This window comes from Nanorana parkeri, unplaced genomic scaffold (assembly GCF_000935625.1).
Source record: "Nanorana parkeri isolate BGI_ZX_2015 unplaced genomic scaffold, ASM93562v1 scaffold1262, whole genome shotgun sequence".
NCBI lineage: Eukaryota > Metazoa > Chordata > Amphibia > Anura > Dicroglossidae > Nanorana > Nanorana parkeri.
Genome location: NW_017307530.1, coordinates 117823 through 142421, shown reverse-complemented (window position 1 = coordinate 142421; position 24599 = coordinate 117823). Strand labels below are relative to the sequence as shown.

Genomic DNA, 24599 nt, shown 5'->3' with positions numbered 1-24599 from the left:
ATTTTTAGGGTATTTTGTCACATTGTGGCACATTAAAATAACTAATTTGAATAATATTTTCTTTTTATTGGATCATAGATTATTGTGGTCACATTCTATTTAATATATGTATTGAATATTTATTTTCTAATGCTTTGATAATGATTGATTGATTGATTTACTTACAGCTTGAACTATAGGGATTGAGGTAGGTTAGATAGGGCCACTTTCCTGGGCAGATTCTATATCAACTCTAGTTTTTTTTGCATTTATTGAGGGGTCTATGTCCTATGATATTCCACATAATGATTTTCAGTGTGGATCTGATGGGTTGGAAAGAGTTTAGAAGGATGAAGAAAAAGGGGTAAACTGAAGTTTCTCTGGGGGTGTATGTGGGTACCCCATTGCTCCTGATACAACTTCTAATTAAAGTCCCTGGTGATATATATACACACATAAAAGACCACATTGAAGACTGTAGTGAGCTCTGGTGAGTGGTAGGGCCTCTTACTTATCCTTCCTGTAAGCTACAGTGACCTCAACTCGCGTGTCAACAAAGAATAATAATTTTAAAAAACAAATCAAAAAAGGAATATCTCATTAGTTTGGTGACCACTTTGTTCCCTGAGGGAAGAGCAGGAAAAGCAGTTTAACTGAGGTGAAGTGAGAATCAGGCTGCACAAAAGGAGCTTTTGGTCGATGAGGATGAACTGTTGCTGGAGAGTGTAAGTACAAATGTATAGCATCATCTGCAGATGTAAAAGACATAGAAGGGAATTTATGAAAACTGGAGCTGTGCATGGCAACTAATCAGCTTCTCATTTCAGTTTGTTTGGGTTAAGTTTGAAAATAAAAGATAGAAGCTGATTGGATAGAAGCTGGAGCAACTGCTCCAGATTTTGTGAGCTCCAGTTTTGATAGTTTTGATAAATTCCCCAATTAGTATTTCCACCTGGGGTAGAATAACGAAGTACCCCCGGCCGGGTATATGAGCATAAATTTGAGGCATTTGTTGACTAGAATTTGACAGATGTCAGTGAAGGCTTTCCTGTGTTTTGGTGAACGCAGCTGAGTGGTCTGGGAATGATAGTAATTTGTAGCCACAGAGTCTTCATTAGTGCTGTGCTACGTGTTCTCCGGGTCTGCCATTTTAGGAGAGCCATGTTTTTTGTCTGGTGGGTTCTAGAGAATGTGCTTTTGCCGACTGGGATCGGGAAACAAATTTGTCCATGGTAGGCGGAGTTTAGCTTTGTGGCATCTATCCATTATAAAGCAGATTGGAGCGGTGATAGGATGTGTTTGAGTATGCTTTGGGACAGAGCCTAACGGAGAACTTTTGGGAGAATAAAATGTACTCTTCCCAATAGTTTGAGGTGGCCTGTGACACTGCAGTTGTCACGTGCCGGCTCTATAGCTCAAGAACTGAGCAATAGCAAACTGCTGATCATTCAGCTCACGGCTTTTCCTTGCAGAGAGCAAAAATTGTCAGCTGTCAATCAGGCAGCGGGGTGGATTCTGACAATAATTGTTGAGATCTTTCCCAGCTGCAGTGCGGCTCTGCACTGTTAGCATATAGCAGACAGTAGACCACTGTATGCTGAGTTTGGGTCAAAGGAGGACATTAGATTTTCCACAAGGCCACCTAGGGCGGCAGGGAGTAGAGGAGCAGCAGAGGTGTGGAATTCCTATTGCCCGACACCCCGAACATGTAGTTCCGGGCGGCGGGCGGGTAGTTTTTTTTTACATTTAGCCTTGCTTCAGGCAAGCAGAGCGAAATGTAGAGTGGGTCCCCCCTCCATGGTCCGCCCCCACCTCCGGCTGCCTCTCACCGCTGGCCGCTTCCCTCCCTGCTGTGGTTTTTGGGCTCCCTATTATACCTCTTATGACTGGAAATCACCTTCAACAAGTCCAAGAACACTTTTCCTTCACTTCACAAAGTGAATTGAATAGAAATGTCTTAGCTGCAATAAATTGTAATGTTTGCTTCACATCACAAGAGTAAGAGTCAATAATTTTGAATGAGCATGTATCAGCGGTGGTAACTGATAATGTTTACTTCACATCACAAAGAGTAAGAGTCAACAGTTTTGAATGAGCATATATCAGCTGCGGAATCTTATAATGTTTGCTTCACATCACAAGGAGTAAGAGTCAATAGTTTTGAGGAAAAATATATCCGCTGTGATAATCAATATACTTGCTGTTAGCTGTATACTGGCTTGGTCGGACTGACAGGGGAAACGTCCATGGAGTGTACTGAATCCTGGCTGTATAGGCTGGTATAGTGGACAGTTGTGAATAATAAAAGCAGGATTCAGGTGCCCAGGAAGCATAAGCATCCCAAAGGGATAAGGAGTCTAGGAGAGATATGAGAGGTCGCTAGACAACGACCTCTCATTCAGGATGGAGAGCAGAAGTTCGCAGACCTTGTCCGGCGTCCGCATTAGGATTGCGGCTTAAGCCGAGGAGGAGGGCAGAGCGGCGGGACGTCGGTGGACCAGGGGCAGAGCCACCCTCTGTGTCCGGGACGCCGGAGAGGTGAGTATGTTGAATCTACTACACTCCCCTGCTCTTCTGGGGGACCCGGGACCACGGCAAGGTAGTTCAGGAAATGGGAAAGTTGTACTCGCAGCCTTCCCATCTCAGCTGTCACAGGACTTCCAGCACAGTGCTGTGCTAGAACCCCTGTATTGGAGGTGACAGGTTCAAAAAGAGAACTTGTCACCTCCAAATGCTATCACACAGGGGCCTGTTAGTATTCAGCACTGCGGTGCTTTGACTAACATTTTATTCAGTCATGCAACGCTGTACTGTAATAAATTTTAGACCATTTTTTGGGGACACATAGAGCTTTCTTTTGGTGGTATTTAATCACAACTGGGGTTTTTATTTTTTACTATATTAAGAAAAAAATACCCCAAATGTTCTCTACATTATGTTTATCACATATTGCAAATAAATAATCTTTCTTCATACATTTAATCCAAAATGTAATCTATTACATTTCTTTGCTAAAAAAATCCAAATAAGTGTATATTAATTAGAATGTGTAAAAGTTATTCAGCCTACAAAACTATGGTATATATATTTGAAATGTATCAACCTTGGTGCTCTAACTGCCTATCACATTTCTTTAGGGCCTAAAATGCCAGGACAGTAGAAGCACTCACAAAATAACCCCATTTTGGAAAGCATACACCCAGGGCCATCTTTAGTAATGATATGACATCACCCAGTCGAGATGCCACAACCCGCCCTCTATGACGACCCCTCCCCATGATAGAGACCCAACCGAGCAGCCATGAAGGCTGACCATGAGTAGGGGGCAGCTGAGGCTGCAGCCATGGAGGGGGAGAGGCCGAGCCTGTCTGGCAGTGTCCAGGAAACAATCCATCCTTCTCCACTGACTGAGTCGGAGGTGACATCCTGGGATGTGGAGATTGCAGATGTGTATAGGGACGGTAGGCTGCTGCCCTCTAGTGGTCAGGGTAGGGCAGCACGGCAAAGGTGGATAGCACAGTAGCAGTAAACTAGTAGTAGTTTATGGGTGTACAGGGCCCCACAACAATGACTGGGCCCAGGGCAACTGCCCCTTTTGCCCCACCTTAAAGACTGCCCTGCATACACCCCAAGCCATGAGGCTTTCAAGGGGCATAAATTACACATCTGATTCCCTTACTATCTATCACATTTTTGGAGGCCCTGGAGTGCCAAGTACCATAGAAACATCCACAAAAATGTAGCTTCATCTATAACAGACCCCATTCCCTCAAGCCAAGCAGACCTTCTAGTACCTGGCTGACCCCAGGAATTATACACAATGCTATGTTTAGTGGAAGTACAGGAACAGTACAAAACAGTACCTGTGGTTCCAGGAATGCAGTTGTCTTCAGAGAATGGCTGGGACCGGTGTTTTGGCTGGAATGTTGTCAATTGGACATGCAGATGGATCACTACAGGAGGCAGGCAGAGATAAATAGCCCTAGGTCCATTCAGGTAGCAGGCAGAGATGTGGTTGGCAAACAAGCAAGAATCAATTTAAGGAGGCAAGCAGAGATGTGGTCGGTATGCAGGTAAAGTATTAATCGGGGCAGAAGGTAAAAACGTGGAAGTCAATACACATGAGATGGGGCACAGGCAAATAGCAGCTAATCAAGCACATGAGAAACATCTTCACCACACCTACACTAATATCGCATTGAGGTATGGTAGAGGTGGAAGCAATCTTTAATGCAGAGGCAAGGTTTTGAGGGACAGCAGGTAAATGGGTAACATTTATCCTGCCTTATTCCTTTTTGCTACACACGTGGGTGTGTCTGGTCTACTGGGGTGTCTGGTCTACTGGGGTGGGAGGGATCAGATCGGGGAAGTGTCGCTCATGTAGCCTGCTGACTGCATCAGACTGAAGCCTTTCAGATGCAGGGCCTTCCCGGTAAATCAGGGCTGTAACAATTTCTTCTTGATATTGTAGGTAAGAGCAGGGATAGGCACGGACCAAGGCTGTGGCGGACATTTTTCAAAGTACAGACCTTTGTGAAGGACACCAAGGTACATTTCAAATTAGAACCATCACCATGTGGTATACTGTTATAAAATGTTTAAAACATTTTGAAAATTCTTACCTTTTATTACTTTTGGTTGTATTTAGACACAGCAGCATCATCAAGTAAATGAACTTTGCACGATATTCTAATTATTCGAGTTTCACCTGTATCTACTAATAGCAAGCAGTAGATATATGCAAAAACATTTTTAAAAAAAGTTACCAAAAAGGCTATTACTTACCTGTGTCTCCGCCGCTCGCATCTGAATATCTGAAGATTCTTGAGCGGCCGTGAAGGATCATGAGGCGGGCGCATGCACAAAAGAGATCTTTGGCCAGGAGAAGAGGAGAAACACAGGGTAAGCCAATGCAGGCAGCCTGGCAGCGTGCACGTCAGACAGACACCGTGGGACACAGATGACTTGGCAGTCAGCACTGGATCAGAGACCTGCACCAGCGCTGGAGGGACTCCCGAAAACTACTGGAAAGAAGAAAATGATCGAATCAAGGTATCATTTAAGGTAAGTCCTTACAGCAGCATTGGGGGGAAGGGGAATTTTTGACTCTAATGTCACTTCCCAGGAGTGTGACAATGAGTAACAGGCATGGTCCACAAATGTAACTGTTAGGATAACTGCCCTGAGAAATGCCATGCAGCTGTTGCTGATATTTATACCTTGGCCCAAGGTTGAATAGGGGCCCGACACTGGGGTGGGGTGGGGAGGGGGGAAGCCTTTGCTGTCCGTTGCAAAGGCCTCCCATCCCAGCATCACTTCTGGCAAATGGATCAGCACATTATTAGCCCATCGTGTCAGGAGGAACCCAGCTACATACTTTGCTCCCTGTACTGTCTCCTGCACCCTGCTAACTCCATCCAACTCCTCTTAACATCTTTCAGGAGTGGGGAAAATGAGTAACAGGCATGGTCCAGAAATGCTGAATGAATGCCTTTGCCCAAGGAGGCCCGACGCTAGGGTGGGGAAACCTTTTGCAGGGGACAGCAGTGCTGTCCTCTGCAAAGGCTCCCTTCTGGGAGGGCAAATCGAATTGTTGCTAAAATTAAGAAATCTCATTATCATTTAATATCTTGTCCTGGACATCGTAGCAGAATATAGAGGCATGTGGTGGATTGTGTGTGTAGACCAGTATGCATTAAAAATCTTCTTTTTTTTTTGGTGAGTCCCATGTTGAGTGTTAGGCCAAGAAAGGGTTTAAATTCAGAAACACTCAGAGGTTTCCACCTAAATGGTCTGGAATAAGAGGAATTGGGATTTCTTACAGTGAACTGTTGATAATAAAGGTTGATTTGGTCAACAATTAAATTAAAGAGGTCTACAGTAAAAAAACATAGAAAAACAAATTGGACTTCTGGATTGGCAGTAAATGGGTGGAAGACATGTGTTGCTGAATTAGAGGGTAGCCATATAGGATTTGAAAGTGCCTCTGGTACACTAGTATGGGCTCTCTGGGGCCTAATTCTTCGTGGTTGATCTTGGATCACCCCACTACTGGTGCTTGCCTCTGCATGGGGATAAGCTGCATTACTGCTGCTTCCCTGCTGCATTTCAGCTGGATGTTGGACAGCACGCTTGGCTCTTTTAGCTGGGACAACTTTTTCTTCTGAATCAGAGGTGGATACTGTACTGCTGCTTTCAACAGGTTCATACTCTGATCCAGAATCTGACTGGGAGGTCTCTCCATCACTCTCATCTGACATACTGCAAATTTTATATGCCTTCTCATTTTTTTCAACATTTTTAGTAGTTGGTATACTTGGGGGCACTGGATGACACTGGTACTTGGATGTGCTGTACCGGTACCTGATGACACAGATTTTTTATTATGAGAATCAGAGATGCTGATTGGTGCTGACAAGCAGGGGGCGCACGCGAACGAGGTGCGGGGAGGATGTTTTAAAACGCCCACCCACATTCATGAAGATCCTGTTCGATCGCTTGGTTTGGGAAGCAGTTAAAGTGTAACTCATGCCCAGGTATATAATATATATATTTCCCCTTCAGATAGAACTGCTCTTAAGTTTTTACTGCTGTCCATATCCTCATTGTGGAGACTTCTCATTACTTCCTGTCAAGGTGACCTCTGCCTCTCTAGAGCAAAAATATTTAAAAATGGCAGCTTACATTTTTTAGATGCTTTTTTGCTGAAAACTCCAGAACAGAGAAATCCTGCTTCGTTTTTCCATTTATGAGGGGGTTGGGCAAATGTATTTGTCTTAAATTAACCTCTTTCTGTACTGTGCTGGCAGATCTCTATTATCAGTTGTAAACTAGATGGGTTGCACTGTGTCATAACAAAGGGTTAAATATCTCAGAGTTTGGGTGGTACATTGTATGGTAATGCACTTTTAAAAGAATTGTCCCTCAGTTTTATCTCCACATTAGCATCTATTCAGAGCAGTAGACGCTGCCTGCAGTTTCCTCTGTATAATCCTGCTACAAAGAAACAGCTAATAAGGAATGGTTACATAGTTGTTAAGATTAAATAAAGACACAGCCATCCAGTTTATTCACTAAGAACCACTCAGTCACTAAGAATTCTCAAACCCTTGTATGTTGTGGTCCATGAGAAAGACATCTAGAAGTTTTCTGAATGTGTCTATACTCTCAGCTGATACCACTACCTGGGGAAGGGCGTTCCACAATTATACTGCTCTAACAGTGAAGAATCCCCTACACAGCTTGAGATTAAACCTCCTCTTCCAATTTCAGGTGGTGACCTCTTGTCTTCTTAAGTGATCTTACAGAAAACAGTTTATTACTAATTCTACCATCACCATTACAGAAGAACCCCAGGAAATCTAAAAATGAACCCTTGCAGTGAGGGGGTAGCCTGCTCGTTTTGCTCTAGACTAAAATAAAAAAATATACTCAACTGATCCTCAGTCCCGCTTGGCTGCTAGACTGGTCCCCGCAGCGCTTTCTCCCCAAGGTTTCGGCAGTCCAAATACCGTGACATCATTATGTCTAATGCAGTTGCTATGAGGGCACATAAATCAAAGCCATAGCCTGCCATCTTGGCTGTCAAATTTGAATTCTTTATTTCTTGCCATTTTTAACAAAATTGTGTTTCATAGTTAAACCAGCATAGCCCTCCATAAACCTTATAGGCAGCCCATATTAAATCTTAGTAACTGACAAGAGCTGTACATGTTTCAGGGTAACATTCACAAATAATACTAGCCTTGTAGCCAATTGCCAAAGGTCCTTGGTAACTATTTTGCTTTGTCTATCACGTTTGTAATGTTGATATGTTTTGATTTGTTAACTTATCAATAGGAACAAGGAATAAGATATCTATAAATTCTTTTTTTCAAATTTTGTCCTTTAGCTCTGTCCTGACATGTGCACCAAGCAGTGATGTTGGCCATTAGTTAGGCTTTTGGATGAATGAGGTACCCGAAGCACAACCCACTGTGTGCCCTAGTGTAATATACATGCTAACTAACACGTTTTGAACTATGTCAAATATTTTGAGGTTTAAATCACCCCTTCTACTACTGTTTAAATTTTAGTCCCAAATGGTATTGCAATCAAACTCACTGACACGTTGTGTTTGTAGATCAGTTGGCTCAGGAAGGTCTTCTTCCGGAATTGTCATCTGTTGATTGATGATGGGTGACTTGGTAGTTCACTGTATGTGAGGAGGATTCACTGTGGGCAGGCTGATTCCTGCGTTCCTTCCTGAACATGTGTCATGCTTCTGGAGGAACATGAGTGTGCTCCTGTCCATTCCTATGACTCCTAGAGAATTCTGCTCTAATTGGAGTCATTACAGCTTAGCCTGCAGCAGAAGCTTCCGCTCTGTATACCTGTACTGGGTAACAATGTGGCCTGAGTGGCCCTGTGCGGCTGGGAGCAGCAGAAACCTGTGCTCGCAATACAGGTGCTGGGGAGCAGTGTGACAGCAGCTCTGAGCAGCTGTGGTAGGCAGTGATGGAGATAGAGCCTGAAGCTCTGCCCACCGCTGCTTCTAATGTCTTGTAGTGCAGCCACCAGGGCTTGGGCTGTGTAGGGTTGGCAGATGAGAAAGAAGGATGGGAGGAACAGCTGCTGGAGCAGAATTAAATAAGGAGAGAAGCCAGCTGGCTTCCCCTCTGTCTAACATCTCCCTTACTCTTTCTAAAATGAAGGCCTGTTCCATACCCTTGGGATGCATTGGCTGGTCGGCTGTCTTCCTTCTTACTGGTCGTATCCCCAGAGGCTGGAAAGTCTGCCTTCTTCTTTTAAGATTTTCCTCTCTCCGCCTTAATTCTTAACCTCCGATAAGGTACTGAATTTACCAAACAGGAGGGATTAACCTCCTGTTTGGTAAATTAACCTCATCGTGATCGTGCATGATGCCAGCAGTCAAGGATCTCTCTTCTTAGGATCAAGGAGCCTTTGTTCATCCTACAGGACAGCAACCTGATGTTAATGATTGGTTTCTTCCTCTATAGAAAACACAAGCAGAACAGTGAAAAACCCCCTTTACCCCCTTGTCCCTCAGTTTAGATGTTTTGTGTTTCCTACTGTTCAGTAGCAGTACAATGGTTTTTGTCCTGACCGGATATCTGTTGGATCAGTGGTCCCCCTCTTGATGCAAATCTATTTGGTATGCCTTGCCTTGCCTTGATCAGAGGGTTTTTCTTTTCTTGATCATATAACACAGGACACAGTCAGTGTGTAACACCTCCCACCTCTCATCCCTGAGAAAAGTGCACCCTTTTGCATCATTTGTTCTACGTTTTTTCTGCAAGACTCTTCTAGTAAGTTTCCTTAATGCTGCTCTATGCCACTATTACACCTCCAGCAGCTTTGGTCTCCACTTGGCAGACAAAACCCGTACCCCGCCAGAAGAGGATGCAGTGCCGCCCTGTAATGTGCGTACTCGCTGAACCATGCATTCCGCATCCTCTGTCAGGGGAGTACGGCTGGGTGGTATGTGGAACCCCTTGGCAGGGGCGGTAAGCCAAGTCCGAAGTCGCGGTACACTAGGAAAATCCAGGAGAATAGCCGGGTCCAATCCGGGTCGAGGCGGCCGGCTAGGCTCGGACTCGAAGGGGCAGACCAAAGGCTGGGTAACAGGAAGTTCAAGTAGAGGTTCAGGAAGCGAGGTGCTTCAAGGAACAGGCAGCAGGGAGATCGCACCATTAGGATAGAATAACTCAGCAATGAGTCAGGGCTCTGACTGGGCTTTTATACCCAGTGGGGAACTAGGACCACCCCCTGGCTGCCTCGGCAACCAGGAGGCTTCTCCATCCAGGAGCCAATGGCAGGGGAAAGGCAGAGGGCGTGTAATGGGAACCATCTCCAGCAGGGATCACACCTGACACCCTCAATGGGCGCAGACGCACTACACACGCGCCCCCGTGCATGTGTGCGCAGTCTGCCCACCGTGCACACGCACTGGCCGCGCACTGCGCGCATGCACACACGCAACCTCGGCGCCAGGGATCCTGCCAGGATGGAGAACCCGTGCCCCCCACCGCACATGGCGGCCTGGAGGAGTGGTAAGACCCCTGGCACCCTGACAGAGCCCCCCACCAAGGAGCGGCCTCCGGACGCGAACCTGGGAAGGCTGATCAGGGTGAGCACGGTGGAACGCACGGATTTTGGCCGCGGCGTGGATGTTACCTGAAGGCTCCCAGGAACGTTCCTCGGGACCGTACCCCTTCCAGTAGATGAGGTACTCTAGGCCTCCATGCCGTCTGAGGGAGTCTAGGACCTCCTGGACCTCGTATTCATCATCGTTATCTACCCGAATGGAAGGTGGAGGAATGGGCGCCCGACCCGCAAAGGCGTTGGCACGGTGGGGCTTCAGCAACGAGATGTGGAATACAGGGTGGATGCCAAGAGACGCTGGGAGCTGCAGCCTTGCAGCGACGTTGTTGACCATGTCGACAATCGTAAAAGGGCCGAGATAGCGGGGCCCTAGTTTTTTGGAAGGGCAAGAGAGCTTGAGATGTTGTGTAGAGAGCCACACCCGATCTCCACTCTTGTATTTGGGGGAGTCCGTGCGTCGGCAATCCGCCTGTACTTTCTGTTGCCATTGCGTTGTCTGGAGCCTCTGTACCAGGGTGCCCAGCAGCCCCTGGAGGTGACGGAGGCGTTGAGCCACCTCAGGTACTGGAATGTCCGGAGGAAGGTCAGGGAGCGACAGCGGGTGGTAGCCGTAATTGGCATAGAAGGGAGAGAATCCAGTTGAGGTATGCAGCTGGTTATTGTAGGCATACTCTGCCAAGGGAAGATGCGCCACCCAGTCGTCCTGCAAATGGGAGGAAAAACAGCGGAGATACTGCTCGAGTGTCTGATTCGTCGTCTCCATCCCGTTGTACTGAGGATGGTATACAGAAGACAGGTTACGAGAAATGCGGAGGCAGCGGCAGAACTGGGTCCAGAACCGAGAGGTGAACTGGGAGCCTCTATCAGAAACGACGGAAGACGGGAGCCCGTGTAGCCGGAATATATGGTGCAGGAAGAGAGTTTAGGTGAGTTGAGCAGTTGGAAGGCCCTTGGTCGGCATAAAACGCGCCATCTTGGTACATCGATCTACCACGACCATGATCGTGGTATGGCCCTGTGAGGGGGGTAGGTCCACAATAAAGTCCATGGCAAGATCCCTCCATGGTATGGTGGCCACAGGTAAAGGTTGCAGCAGTCCCACGGGTTTGGAGGTGGGCTTTTTGTGCAGCGCACAAACAGAACAGGAGCCCACAAAGGACCGTACGTCCGCTGCCAGCGAGGGCCACCGGAACGTCTCTGCTTACACTCCAGCGTGTTGCGTATACCCCGATGACCCGCTGTCGGATGGTCATGGTGATGTTGCAGTATGGGTACACGATGAGGTGAGGGTACATAGATCCGTCGGTGGTGGTAGCGGAGCCCTGATTTTAGTGGAAGATGGACTGCAGGTGTGCTGGCCCTTCTGATCTCCTCAATCAGGGAGTGCCGAGTGGCCAGAAAGTATGCCTCAGGTAATATAGGTTCCGGAGGAGTGACAGTGGTGGCACTGTCGTGGAGGCGTGAAAGGGCATCAGCCTTCGCGTTTTTTGAGCCGGGTCTGAAGGTTATTTGTAAGTTGAAACGGGAAAAGAAGAGGGCCCACCGGGCCTGCCGTGGTCGCAGCCTTTTGGCAGTGTGCAAGTATTCCAAGTTGCGGTGGTCCATATATACCGTCACCGGGTGGTTGGCACCCTCAAGTAGGTGCCTCCATTCCTCCAGGGCATTGTTTATGGCGAGCAACTCTTTCTCCCCCACATCGTAGTTGCGTTCTGCCTTAGCGAGTTTGCGGGAGTAGAACGCTACAGGGTGCAGGAGTTGTTTCTCCCCCTGTTTTTGGGAGAGGATTGCCCCAAGGGCATTCTCTGAGGCGTCGGCTTCCAGATAGAAGGGAAGGGAGGCGTCGGGTTGAGCCAACCTGGGTGAACCGCCCCTTAAGTCTCTGGAAGGCTTGGTGTGCCGTGGGGGTCCACATGAAGGGAACTGTGCTCCTCGTCAGGATGGTAATGGGAGCATAGATGGCAGAGAAATTGCGGATGAACAGGCGGTAAAAATGGGCAAAGCCAATAAATTGCTGGACCATCCGCTTGTTGCATGGGATAGGCCACTCCAGAATGGCCCGTATCTTTTTGGGGTCCATCTCTACGCGCCCTGGTGACAGGACGTAGCTGAGAAACTCGATCGAAGAGACCTCAAAGGTGCTCTTCTCCAGCTTGCCGTAGAGCCGGTTGACTCTAAGACGGTGGACGACCGTTTTCACATGTTGTTCGTGTTGCGGGAGCGTCTGGGAGAAAACAAGAATGTCGTCGAGATACACGACCACATAGGTGTACAGGTGGTCTCAAAAGACATCGTTGATGTAGCACTAACACTAATTAGATTAGATCCCTAACACTAATTAGATTATATGCCCCCCGAAGGTCTATCTTGGTGAAGACCCTGGCGTCCTTTACTCGGCCCAATAGTTCAAGGATGAGAGGGAGCGGGTATTTATTCTTTTTCATGATGTCATTTAGTGCCCGGTAGTCAACACAAGGTCGAAGACCACCATCCTTCTTGCCCACGAAAAAGATGCCCGCCCCGACTGGTGAGGTCGAGGGGCGAATTAATCCTTTTGCCAAGCTTTCCTTGATGTACTCCTCCAGGGCCTTGGTCTCTGGTTCGGACAAGTTATATAGCCGCCCATGCGGCAATGGCGCCCCCGGAAGTAGGTCAATGGGGCAATCGTAGGGTCTGCGAGGGGGTAAGGTATCCGCTCCGGTCTTTTCGAAAACGTCTGCATACTCCTGGTATTTACTGGGTAGCATGGGTGCGGAAGTGCCCAGGGCCATTTTTGGACCAGGAGCGTAGGGAATCCAGTGGGAGGAGCAGAAGGAGGACCGGAAGGTTACCTGTCCAGTAGTCCAGTCGGTGTGCGAGTTGTGCTTCCTGAGCCATGTAATGCCCAGAATGACCGGGAACAATGGGGAAGGTTCTATGTCCCAGGTGATTTCTTCGATATGATGGCCGCCAATGGACAGAAGCATGGTTAGGGACTCCAAGGACACAGGCCCCGTCTTTAACGTGCTGCCGTCCACCATGTGGAGGAGAGATGGATGTTTCTTGGAATGCAGTGGGATCTTCAGTCGAGTGGCGAGGTCGTAGTCCAAAAAGCAGCTGCTGGCGCCAGAGTCTATGAGAGCCGAAAGGCCAATCCCACTACCGTCTAGTTGCAGGGTGATATGAATCGTGAGATGAGACGAGCCGTTATACATAGGCATGTTCAGACATACGATGGGATGACCAGGCCCATCGGCTGGCGTTTTAGTGGGGCAGTTCTTCAGCACATGACCCGGATGGGCGCAGTAGAAACAGAGGTACATGGCCGGTCTCCTCGCCCTCTCCTGTCTCCGTTCCCGGAAACGACTATCCAGCTGGGTGACTGAACGCATCAGGCCCTCCAGGGTACCAGGGATTCCCCTGTGAGCAAGTTCATCCTTCAGCTGATCGGACAAGCCGACCCGAAACTGGTCTATGAGGGCTACGTCATTGAGACCGGTATCCGGGGCTGCCTCACGGAATTCTGTGATGTACTGTTCCACGGGTCGTCGACCCTGTTGAAGTGTGCGTAATAGGCCTCTGGCAGTGGAGGAGCGCAGAGGATCGCCATAGAGCGCCTGCATAGCCGCCACAAAGGGCTCCCAAGCAGACAATACCGGATCATCTCTATGCAGCAGCTGGTGAGCCCAGGTCTGGGAAGGTCCGGTGAGCAGGGAGATGGCAGTCCGCACCTTGATGAAGTCGGAGGAGTATGTGCGGGGCTGCAGGGAGAACAGCAGCTCACAGGAAATGATGAATGAGTGACACTACCTCCTGTCGCCCAAAAAGTGTTCCGGCAAGCCGACCGCTGGCTCGCTGGCCAACACTTCCAGCGTGCGTTGAGAGTAGGAAGGAGGTGAGGGCGGCACAGCGGCGACCTCCAAGGCGTGCTGCTCCTGCTCACTCACCCTCTGCAGCAGGTGTTCCTGGCTGGTTCGCATCTTGCGGAAGGCTTGGGTCATGAGGATTGCTGGGACAGAGTAGTGATAGCCTCAGCGGCCCCTGCGGGTTCCATGGAAGGCTGAGTTATTATGTCAGGGGAGTACGGCTGGGTGGTATGTGCAACCCCTTGGCAGGGGCGGTAAGCCAAGTCCGAAGTCGCAGTACACTAGGAAAATCCAGGAGAATAGCCGGGTCCAATCCGGTTGAAGGCGGGCGGCTAGGCTCGGAAGTGAAGGGGCAGGCCAAAGGTTCGGTAACAGGAAGTCCAAGTAGAGGTTCAGGAAGTGAGGTGTGTCAAGGAACAGGGAGCTGGGAGATCGCACCATTGGGATAGAATAACTCAGCAATGAGTCAGGCCTCTGACTGGGCTTTTATACCCAGTGGGGAACTAGGACCACCCCCTGGCTGCCTCGGCAACCAGGAGGCTTCTCCATCCAGGAGCCAATGGCAGGGGAAAGGCAGAGGACGTGTAATGGGAACCACCTCCAGCAGGGATCACACCTGACACCCTCAATGGGCGCAGGCACACTATGCGCGCACATCCGTGCATGCGTGCGCAGTCTGCCCACCGCGCACTGCGCGCATGCGCATCCGCAACCTCGGCGCCAGGGACCCTGCCAGGACGGAGAACCAGTGCCCCCCGCTGCACATGGTGGCCTGGAGGAGTGGTAAGACCCCTGGCACCCTGGCACCCTGACACCCTCCATGGCATTTTGTGCAGTTTGTGTGGTTAACCTGCTCTACATGTCCTGAACTGTGTTATACCCAGTGGAGCCCTGACCCTGAAGACCCTCTTTGGTAGACTGCATGTCTCTACTGGCCTCTGCAGTCCTCCTTGAGTAAGAGTGAATGTCTAAGTTACGCCTTTCTGCTCTACCTCCCCTGGTGCCCATTGCCTGCCATTTGGGTTCCTAAGGGGTTAACGATAGATGTAATTGTGTGACATATTGGTCACTCACTAGTGGTGCTCTGGCTGGCAGTACTATTTAAAACTGGTGCCATTTCCAGAGTCCCCTGGGGACATGGACTGCTTACGACACCTGCACAGTCTTCCTCCTGGGCACCTTACTGCACATGCACCTGTCATTTTGTCTCTCTGTGGTGTGCTCTTTGGCTCGAAACATGCTTTCTGCTTCTGTGACTTTGCAGCAGAAGGGAGAATACTGCTCCTCTCAAGCCTGGGTCATGTCTACTTATTAGTGCTTGCACAGTTGGCATCCTCTGACCTCCTCATGACAGACCATGATGGGGTTGAAGGCCATACAACCTGACCAGGCTTCTGTTGAAAGTTGGGTCCTCTCAGGTAATACTATTTCTGTAGTCTCATGCTTTACACCCTGTTCCCTCCCCTGCTGTCATCAGGATGTTCCTCTGCTCCCTCTAGAGTGCCCTCCTCTGACTCACTATCCAGTTAGTTTTCCACTGTTATGGCTGGTTTGCCAAAATTTTACTTTCTGGTCCAAAGCTATGCTATCTTAACAGGCCCCAAAGTTTTTAAGCAGCCGCAACTTTTCCCTGCGGGCTTATGTCATTGTGTGAATGACCTGGTAGATACTCTCAGCCAAATATCCAGGATGCACAACATTTCTATTCACATGCAGCGGATCCTTTGGCTTACATGCTGTTTTGGGTAGCTCCCCTGTAAGAATTGCTTAGAGGCCACCATTTTGATGCAGTGGACTTGATCACTGTAGGAGCTTGTTTCCAAATGTGCATATTGGAGTTCAGAGGGTTTCAGTTATCCATCCAACGCTGGACCTCTCATTAGCTCGATCATCTAACCAGGATTCATTCAGAGCAGCAGAGAAGAAGCAGAGGACACAAAAAGAAGCAGACCAAATTCTGACTTGGTCGGAACTTCGCGCTCCAGGTCTGCCCACCGTGCACATTCCAGGTGTGGAAGATTGGCGAAGGGACTTCTAGGCTCAACAGCAATTGAGTAGGTAGATACTTGGGCCTTTGCAGTCGATGCTTTAGTGGGATCAGTTCACCATGATCTGCACCTTTCTTCCTCCTCATTCCTCTGGAACTCCTTCCTTGTTTGCTCCGCATTCCAGTGATTCTTATCACACCAAACTGGTCCCGGTGGACGTGGTATCTGGACCTCATCAGACTCTTGGCAGACTCTCTATGGGTTCTTTCAGTTGCATAGATCTTTTGTCGCTTGTACCAGTTTACCACCTGCTTCACAGTCCCTGAATTTTAAGGCTTGGCTGTCACAACCAGGGGATACTGGGAGATCTTAGGAGATAATGGGCCGATCTGATTCCATTATTCACTCCTCAAAGCTAGGATTTCCACCTCTGGCAAGATCTACTATCACTCTTGGTACACATAGCTCACATGGTGTGAGGCAGGGAAATTTCATCCTAGAAGCTTCTCCATGAATCACATTCTGACATTCCCCCTGGTGATCTTGATCAACATTTGGCCTTAGTACTTTTAAGTACTAGTAAGGCCAGATCTCAGCTGTAACAATACTTTTCCTAAGACCCCTTGCTTCTTATTCCTTGGCAAAAGCCTTTCTTCAGGGTTTTGCTCTCATAACCACCCAGTATATCCACCTGTGAATCTGTGGGATCTCAACTGGGTTCTGTCAGTTTTTCCAATACCACATTTGATCCTAACTGAGACATTTTTCTGTCATGACTCACCCATAAGGCTGCCTTCCTTTTTGCTAGCACCTCTTTGAGGTGTGTTTTTTAGTTGGTGACCCTTTCTTGTGAAAGCCCTTTTCTAATTCTACACTCCATTGTTTGAATGAGGTATGAGCTGTCCAAGTTTATCTTTCTGTCATGTTTTTCTTTAGGTTGACTGACTCTGTCTTCATCATTCCTGAGGGTCCCTGTAAGGGACTGTCTGCCTCTTTTTACACTATTGCTTGGTGGTTTAGGCAGCTCATCAGGCATGGTTCCACCTTGCTACCCTTTTTCAGGCCATAGTCCACTAGATTGGTAAGTGCCTCTTTCAGCATCAGGCATCTATTTCTGAACCAGACCCCATGTGTCTACTGAAAAAAATAAAAATGTAATTACTGACGGAGCAAATTCCATCTCAATTGTGTGGAAAATGCATCCCGACCGCGCTGACAAGATGAAACAGCGTTTTTTTGGGATGCTTCCCTTGCTTGTTTGCTATACTCGCCTCAGGGAAAAAAGGGAGTCGCACTCTCAAGATGACTATATGCTCTCATGTTCAATTTTTCTTTGTTTTTTTCTTTTCTTTTTTGTGGTTCCCTCTTTTTTTTATTGACTGTGTCTCAATTGCTGTAACCGTGCCACTAGGAGAATATTCACGGGGCTCTCCTGCACTACTGGGCCGGAACGGATACTCTCTGCTCCACCATCCACTATTCCTGGAAAGGACTAAACATCGTAGGTGGTGCCGTAGCTCTGGGACTGTGGCACACACCATCTCCTCCTTACAAGATATGACATCACTGTCAATTCCTCCAAATCATCAATTCATATGAGACCCCCCTTGAAGCTGGTATCCTGGAACGTCAAGGGGCTTAAGTCTCCCAACAAGCACAACAGAGTGCTGAGACATCTTAAGAAACTGAAAAGCGACATAGCACTCCTTCAAGAGACGCACCTTTCTTCAAGTGACTTCTTCTGCATGCGGAGGTACTGGGTCGGGACAGTCCTGGGAGCCCCAGCAGCCGGCCTCTCAGCAGGTACTTTGTTACTGATTAACAGATCTCTCCCCCTGCACCATGCTATATCACAAAGCTGATCCAACTGAGGGTCGTTGGTCATGCACCACACTCCAACTCAGCTAATACCGACAATCATCCATTTCCTGATTACTTTACAGACTCTACTCCAACAACCCACCACCGCCCATTACACAGTGATGGGAGGCGGATTCAACGCAGTTCCCTCAAGTTTTGAAGATCGCACTGTTGCATCACATACCGCAAGCTCAGCACCCTACCCTAGAGATGTTCGCCTAGCTGACTTCATCCACAATAGTAGTCTGGAGGATGCATGCACCCGCTAGACCGTGATTTCACCCATTTCTCTCATGCTCACAATGTTTTGTCCTGCATAGACCTTTTCCTTCTCTCACCGAAACTACGCACGAGAATCTCATCCATAACCATTGAAGATATGGTCATATCTGATCACTCCCCTGTCTCTATGGCCCTGATTAATCTGGACATCCCTACCACGCCCTCGAATTGGCGGTTCCCCTCATACTTGCTTCATGATGACACCTTCCGAGACAACCTGGGACTCTGGTGGCTGGAATATGCCTCTTGTAATTCCAACCATAGGGATAATCCAATCCTATACTGGGAGGTGGCTAAGGCTGTTTTGCGTGGTAGAATCCTGGCATACTCATCCTCCCGCAAAAAGTTAACCATGCACCAATACAAATCCAACTGTCAACTGGCTAGGCGGGCGTATTCTGCATTTAAATTAGATCCATCCCCTGATAACAGATCTGCGTGGCTATTGGCTAAACAAACGTGCGACCACTGGATCCAACAGTATGAATCCCTTATTAGATCAAGTAAGGAAGTGGAGTTGTTCAAATTTGGCAATAAGCCTGGTAAGCTCCTGGCCAACCTTGCTCGGGGCCGGAACACATCCTCTCATATCACAAAACTGGCTGACAGCGAGGGTAATATCCATACTAACCCCCACACTATTTCAAACTTATTTTCCTCCTATTACCAGACCCTATATGGGTCCCAGCCGGACAATCCAGTTGGTGGTACGTCGTACCTTCAATCTATGGAACTACACTCGCTGACAGAGGAGGACCTCCTTCTCTTAAATGCGGAGGTGACCCTTCCAGAACTACAACGGGTAATTAGGTCCTCCCCCCGAGCAAAGGCACCAGGACCAGATGGGCCCTCATCTGAATTTTACAAATTACTTACGGAGGATATCTCACCTACTCTCATTGCTCTTTACAATCATATCCTGCATAACCACCAATACCCCCCTACGTTTGACAATGCGTATATCAGGTTACTGCCGAAAGCCAACAAAGATCCCCTTATGCCATTATCCTACCACCCTATATCGCTCTTGAACCAAGATGCAAAATTTCTATCAAAAATTATGGCCAACAGACTAGCGACCATTTTGCCTAAAATTATTTCACCTGCTCAATCGGGTTTTGTTTCTGGTAGATCTGCTGTTGTAAATATTCATAAAACTATAGCTGCCATGGAACATGCTCGACTGTCTGGCTCTTCTTAGCGTACACTAGCCCGTTTGGCATTGGACGCTGAGAAAGCCTTCGACAGTGTGAACTGGTCATGGCTCAGAAAGGTTATGCAACATATGGGGGTGATTTACTAACCTAAACACACACACACACCAGGTGTGTGTGATTTTCACACAGCAAAACGTATTTATCAACCAAAAAGTCTCTAAAAGCATATTTCCACTAATGCCATATATGTAAAAATCATGCATGGACTCTGGTGGCTGGAATATGCCTCTTGTAATTCCAACCATAGGGATAATCCAATCCTATACTGGGAGGTGGCTAAGGCTGTTTTGCGTGGTAGAATCCTGGCATACTCATCCTCCCGCAAAAAGTTAACCATGCACCAATACAAATCCAACTGTCAACTGGCTAGGCGGGCGTATTCTGCATTTAAATTAGATCCATCCCCTGATAACAGATCTGCGTGGCTATTGGCTAAACAAACGTGCGACCACTGGATCCAACAGTATGAATCCCTTATTAGATCAAGTAAGGAAGTGGAGTTGTTCAAATTTGGCAATAAGCCTGGTAAGCTCCTGGCCAACCTTGCTCGGGGCCGGAACACATCCTCTCATATCACAAAACTGGCTGACAGCGAGGGTAATATCCATACTAACCCCCACACTATTTCAAACTTATTTTCCTCCTATTACCAGACCCTATATGGGTCCCAGCCGGACAATCCAGTTGGTGGTACGTCGTACCTTCAATCTATGGAACTACACTCGCTGACAGAGGAGGACCTCCTTCTCTTAAATGCGGAGGTGACCCTTCCAGAACTACAACGGGTAATTAGGTCCTCCCCCCGAGCAAAGGCACCAGGACCAGATGGGCCCTCATCTGAATTTTACAAATTACTTACGGAGGATATCTCACCTACTCTCATTGCTCTTTACAATCATATCCTGCATAACCACCAATACCCCCCTACGTTTGACAATGCGTATATCAGGTTACTGCCGAAAGCCAACAAAGATCCCCTTATGCCATTATCCTACCACCCTATATCGCTCTTGAACCAAGATGCAAAATTTCTATCAAAAATTATGGCCAACAGACTAGCGACCATTTTGCCTAAAATTATTTCACCTGCTCAATCGGGTTTTGTTTCTGGTAGATCTGCTGTTGTAAATATTCATAAAACTATAGCTGCCATGGAACATGCTCGACTGTCTGGCTCTTCTTAGCGTACACTAGCCCGTTTGGCATTGGACGCTGAGAAAGCCTTCGACAGTGTGAACTGGTCATGGCTCAGAAAGGTTATGCAACATATGGGGGTGATTTACTAACCTAAACACACACACACACCAGGTGTGTGTTATTTTCACACAGCAAAACGTATTTATCAACCAAAAAGTCTCTAAAAGCATATTTCCACTAATGCCATATATGTAAAAATCATGCACATGATGCATATATAATGCTGCTTCACAGTTTAGACAAAAATGGTTAGCTCATGCTTTTACATTCCTGCATTCATCAACGCAAGCAACACAACATAGAGCTAATTTACCCAACATCACCTTGGAATTCCTTCAGGGCTTTGCACAACACACCTGCTGGGTGTGTACACATTACAAAGGTGTTTAGATTCCACCTATAGATCATGCTGGGAGGGAACACACTGCAGAGGTGTATACACGTTTGTGGTGTGTTTATAAGGTTAGTAAATCAACCCCATGGGATTTAATGGAATGTTTTTTGACTTTGTCTCCACTCTCTACACCTCCCCGAACGCACAAATATTCACCTCCACATTTCTATCCGCCCCCTTTCAACTCTATAGAGGCACACGCCAGGGATGTCCCCTATCCCCTCTTCTTTTCAATTTGGCCATAGAACCCTTAGCATGAAACGTGTCATCTTCCGATCTATTCACAGGCATAAAAATAGGACCCCACCATATCCAATCGATGCTATTTGCCGACGACATACTCCTCTTTCTTTCTGACCCTGACACCCAAATCTCACTTATTCTCAACCATATAAAACACTTTGGCACCTTTTCGTGCCTTAGCATTAATATCGACAAAAGTGAATTGCTATACCTTTCCCACACCCAGCACACAAAAGATCCGCCATGGTTATCTAGCTACCCTATTCGCATACAATCCAAATCCATTCGTTATTTAGGAATCCATATACCCAAAACAGCAACGGAAATGTATACCTTGAATTATTGCCCCATTATAAAACGTATTGTACAAGAACTTAACACCTGGCAACATCTCCCTCTTTCAGCATTAGGAAGATGTCACCTGATCAGAATGGTCAGCTTTGCACGTCTCCTCTACCCTCTTCAAACTATCCCCTTCCTCCTTAGACACAAGGACATACAACTCATCAATCAATCCTTCACCAAATGTATATGGAGGGGGAAAAGACCTAGAAAACTTCAACTCCCGAGATCCCATCTGGGGGCCAATATGCCAAATACACGTCTCTATAATCTGGCATGCATTTTGCGACATGTCCAAGACTGGCTCAACGACTCCAGTCACTATACAAATACTCCTATTGAACAAAATCTGGTACACCCATGGACGCTCTCGGGAGTTGTCCACACCCCTTTACACGCTCTACCAGGCCACATCAAACAAAACATTCTACTGCGTGACAGCATTGTCACCTGGAGGGAAGTGAGGAAGATATATGGTCTTCAGGGCACAGTCTCTCCACGGTTGCCTATAATTTCTACCCCTCTTTTTCCGGTGGGCTCCACCTCCCGAATATTCTAACAATGGCAAGAGAGAGGAATACACACCTTACAAAACTTTTTAAACCCCCAGGGGACCTACTTTTCCTTTGCAGACCTCACACAAGCATATAACATATCCCCTAATCATTTTCTCCAATATGCCCAGTTGACTCACTTTATGAAATCCCACCTGCCACCATCCAGTGCAAGAGACAAGGGCCCTTCGACATCATTCCTTCATTTGTTCAATTCTCCCTCCACTAAAATGTCTCTGTCCCAGTTGTACAGTACTCTTAGCGCCACCCACCGGGAGTCATCACCTTCGACACCCAGGTTTGCTGTTAACTGGGCTCCTTTATTGCAACTCACACCTGAAGACACACATCAGCTCTTGCTCAGGGGATGGTCGAGTCTACTTAAACATATGACTAACAAACAATGGAGGGAAATACAGTTTAAAATTATTCACAGGGCTTACTATGCATTGAATTTCACCCCCACGTCGGCCAACGCCACCTCGATCACTGATTGTCCCAAGTGCCAATCCCCACGCCCTAACTTGATGCACCTCCTTTGGCAATGCCCATATATACAACCCTTGTGGCAATCAACACTTGATTATATGAACTCACTCTCCAACAGGCCTAGGGATTGTTCCCCAGCAATATGTCTATTCCACTCCCATTTCTGAACAGGGCAAGGTAGAATCTTTAACCCAATGGGAACACTATTGCCTATTGACTGTCAAAAAACACATATTACATAACCGGCTTAATCCTCAACTTCCCATATTGACTGATGTCAAAAACACACTTCACCAACTCATGCTAATCCACAAACTAGATACCAAAAATAACTTATCCAGCACAGGAAAATGTTTCCATACATGGACCCGCTTTTTAACAACCGAATGTACTATTGACCAATTGAAGGATATTATGCTAGCTTTTCAGAACTCACGATGGTACCTTCTAGCATCGTCGGAGGGCTCTCTAGGCAAACTTGATGTTCTCAGATAGTATGCGGTTGGAGACTAATCTCTTGGAAACTGGACCAGCACTCTTTACTATGCACTCTTATAGCTGTGACTTATTCCCCCATATCAGATGCCACTCATACACTTTACATTAAATTATTCGATTATTTTCCCCTCCGTTTTAAGCCCTTTCCGCACCACTCTTGATCCTACCATATCACCAGACACAGACTAGTTGATGACTGTTACAGTCTCAGTCCTCCAGGCAACCACACACTGTTAAACTGTTAACCTGTTAAATTGTTGGTTAGATGTTCTTATAATACATAATAAGACTACAGTGGTAATCAACATGCAAGTTTTGAATGCTTTATAAAACTCTGATTGCTCAACTTTAATACTGCTTCCTTGAAAACGAGATATGCAGCATAATGGTTTCTGACTGTAATCCTCTGATTTATGTCAATTCTAACTGTATTACTGACTATACTAATTATGTGATGACTCTGTTGTAAATGAAGATTACAAAGAGTTGCGCTAGGAGAAAATATTCTAATATTACATTTGTCTTTAAGCTAAAGTAAAAAGTTGTAAAACACAAACAGCTAAGAAAGGACTGAAGAAATCATGGGAGAAGTCTTACTAACATTTTTGACTCAAAATTGCTCATTATTAGGGATGAGCTTTGAGCTAAGAATAAGTTCAACCTAAACCCAGCCTGTTCAGTAAACAGGTGAGCAACTGTGTTCCTTGGTGCTGTCTACATTCTAGAAGGGCCAGGGCAGGTATTTGAGATGGTGGGTTGTCAGGGCATTGCTCATAGTGATTTATGGTGTATCTACTTTCACTGAATGACAATGTTTATTTTTTAAATAAAATACGTTTTTTATGGTGTCTGGGTTTTTTAAATTATTTAAAAACTTTGGGGGGTGATTGTTGCAAAAAAAACCTTGCTACTCAATGTGTACTGTCCCATTTAGAAATTAAAAAAAGCGTGGGGTCCACTTAAAATCTATACCAGACACTTATCCATACATGCAGCCTAACTAGTCATGAAAAGCCAGCTGCTCCCCTCTTCTCATCGATACCGGGCCACAAGCCCACAGCATTAGGAGGGTATCCTAAAAGAATGGAGCATCCCCACATTTTGTCCTTCAAAAGGGATGTGGAGGTCTGCAGGTAGGGGACATATTGGAATCTGCAAGAATAAGGGGGCCCCCAGATAGACAGCCCTTCCCTCTATGTGAAAGAGTACAAGGTAGATAGCATACCTTGTTACTTATCCAAAAAAAATCTTAAATAAAAACACAGGTACTGTAAAAATGTCATAAAAAAAAACAATCAAGCAATGTAATGGAATGTCAGTTACAATGAACAATGACCTGCCACACAATGATTATGCTGCCCCGCTGCACTCCCATCACAGTTCCCTGGCTTCTGTGGTAATGAAAACAGAGCAACCAAGAATCCTAGGATATGTCATTGCCCAAATTTGGTAAATGATGTGACCCAGAAGCAAGCTGAAGGATGTGACTGTCATTTAGGTAGTAGTTTTTTAAAGTCATTTTTGCTGAGTTACATTGTACTGGTGCATAACTTAACAAGCAGGTTTAAGGTATCCCCCAAGCATGTTACTTTGAATGTTTTGTTTTTTTG

The 24599-nt window shown here is 46.9% G+C and overlaps 3 protein-coding genes across 2 annotated transcripts in view; all 3 read right to left on the bottom strand.

Annotated features, from left to right (window-relative positions):
- Window positions 1–24599, bottom strand: part of LOC108797351 (keratin, type II cytoskeletal 4-like) — a 203181-nt gene that overhangs the window by 69609 nt on the left and 108973 nt on the right. The gene's annotated exons all lie outside the window — the stretch shown is intronic.
- Window positions 1–24599, bottom strand: part of LOC108797349 (keratin, type II cytoskeletal 5-like) — a 162906-nt gene that overhangs the window by 89554 nt on the left and 48753 nt on the right.
- LOC108797341 (keratin, type II cytoskeletal 5-like) overlaps window positions 21513–24599 on the bottom strand; it is a 10904-nt gene continuing 7817 nt past the window's right edge. Inside the window, exon 9 of the mRNA XM_018568923.1 lies at window positions 21513–21587. Coding sequence (XP_018424425.1) covers window positions 21513–21587 — 75 coding nt within the window. The remainder of the gene's footprint in view (window positions 21588–24599) is intronic.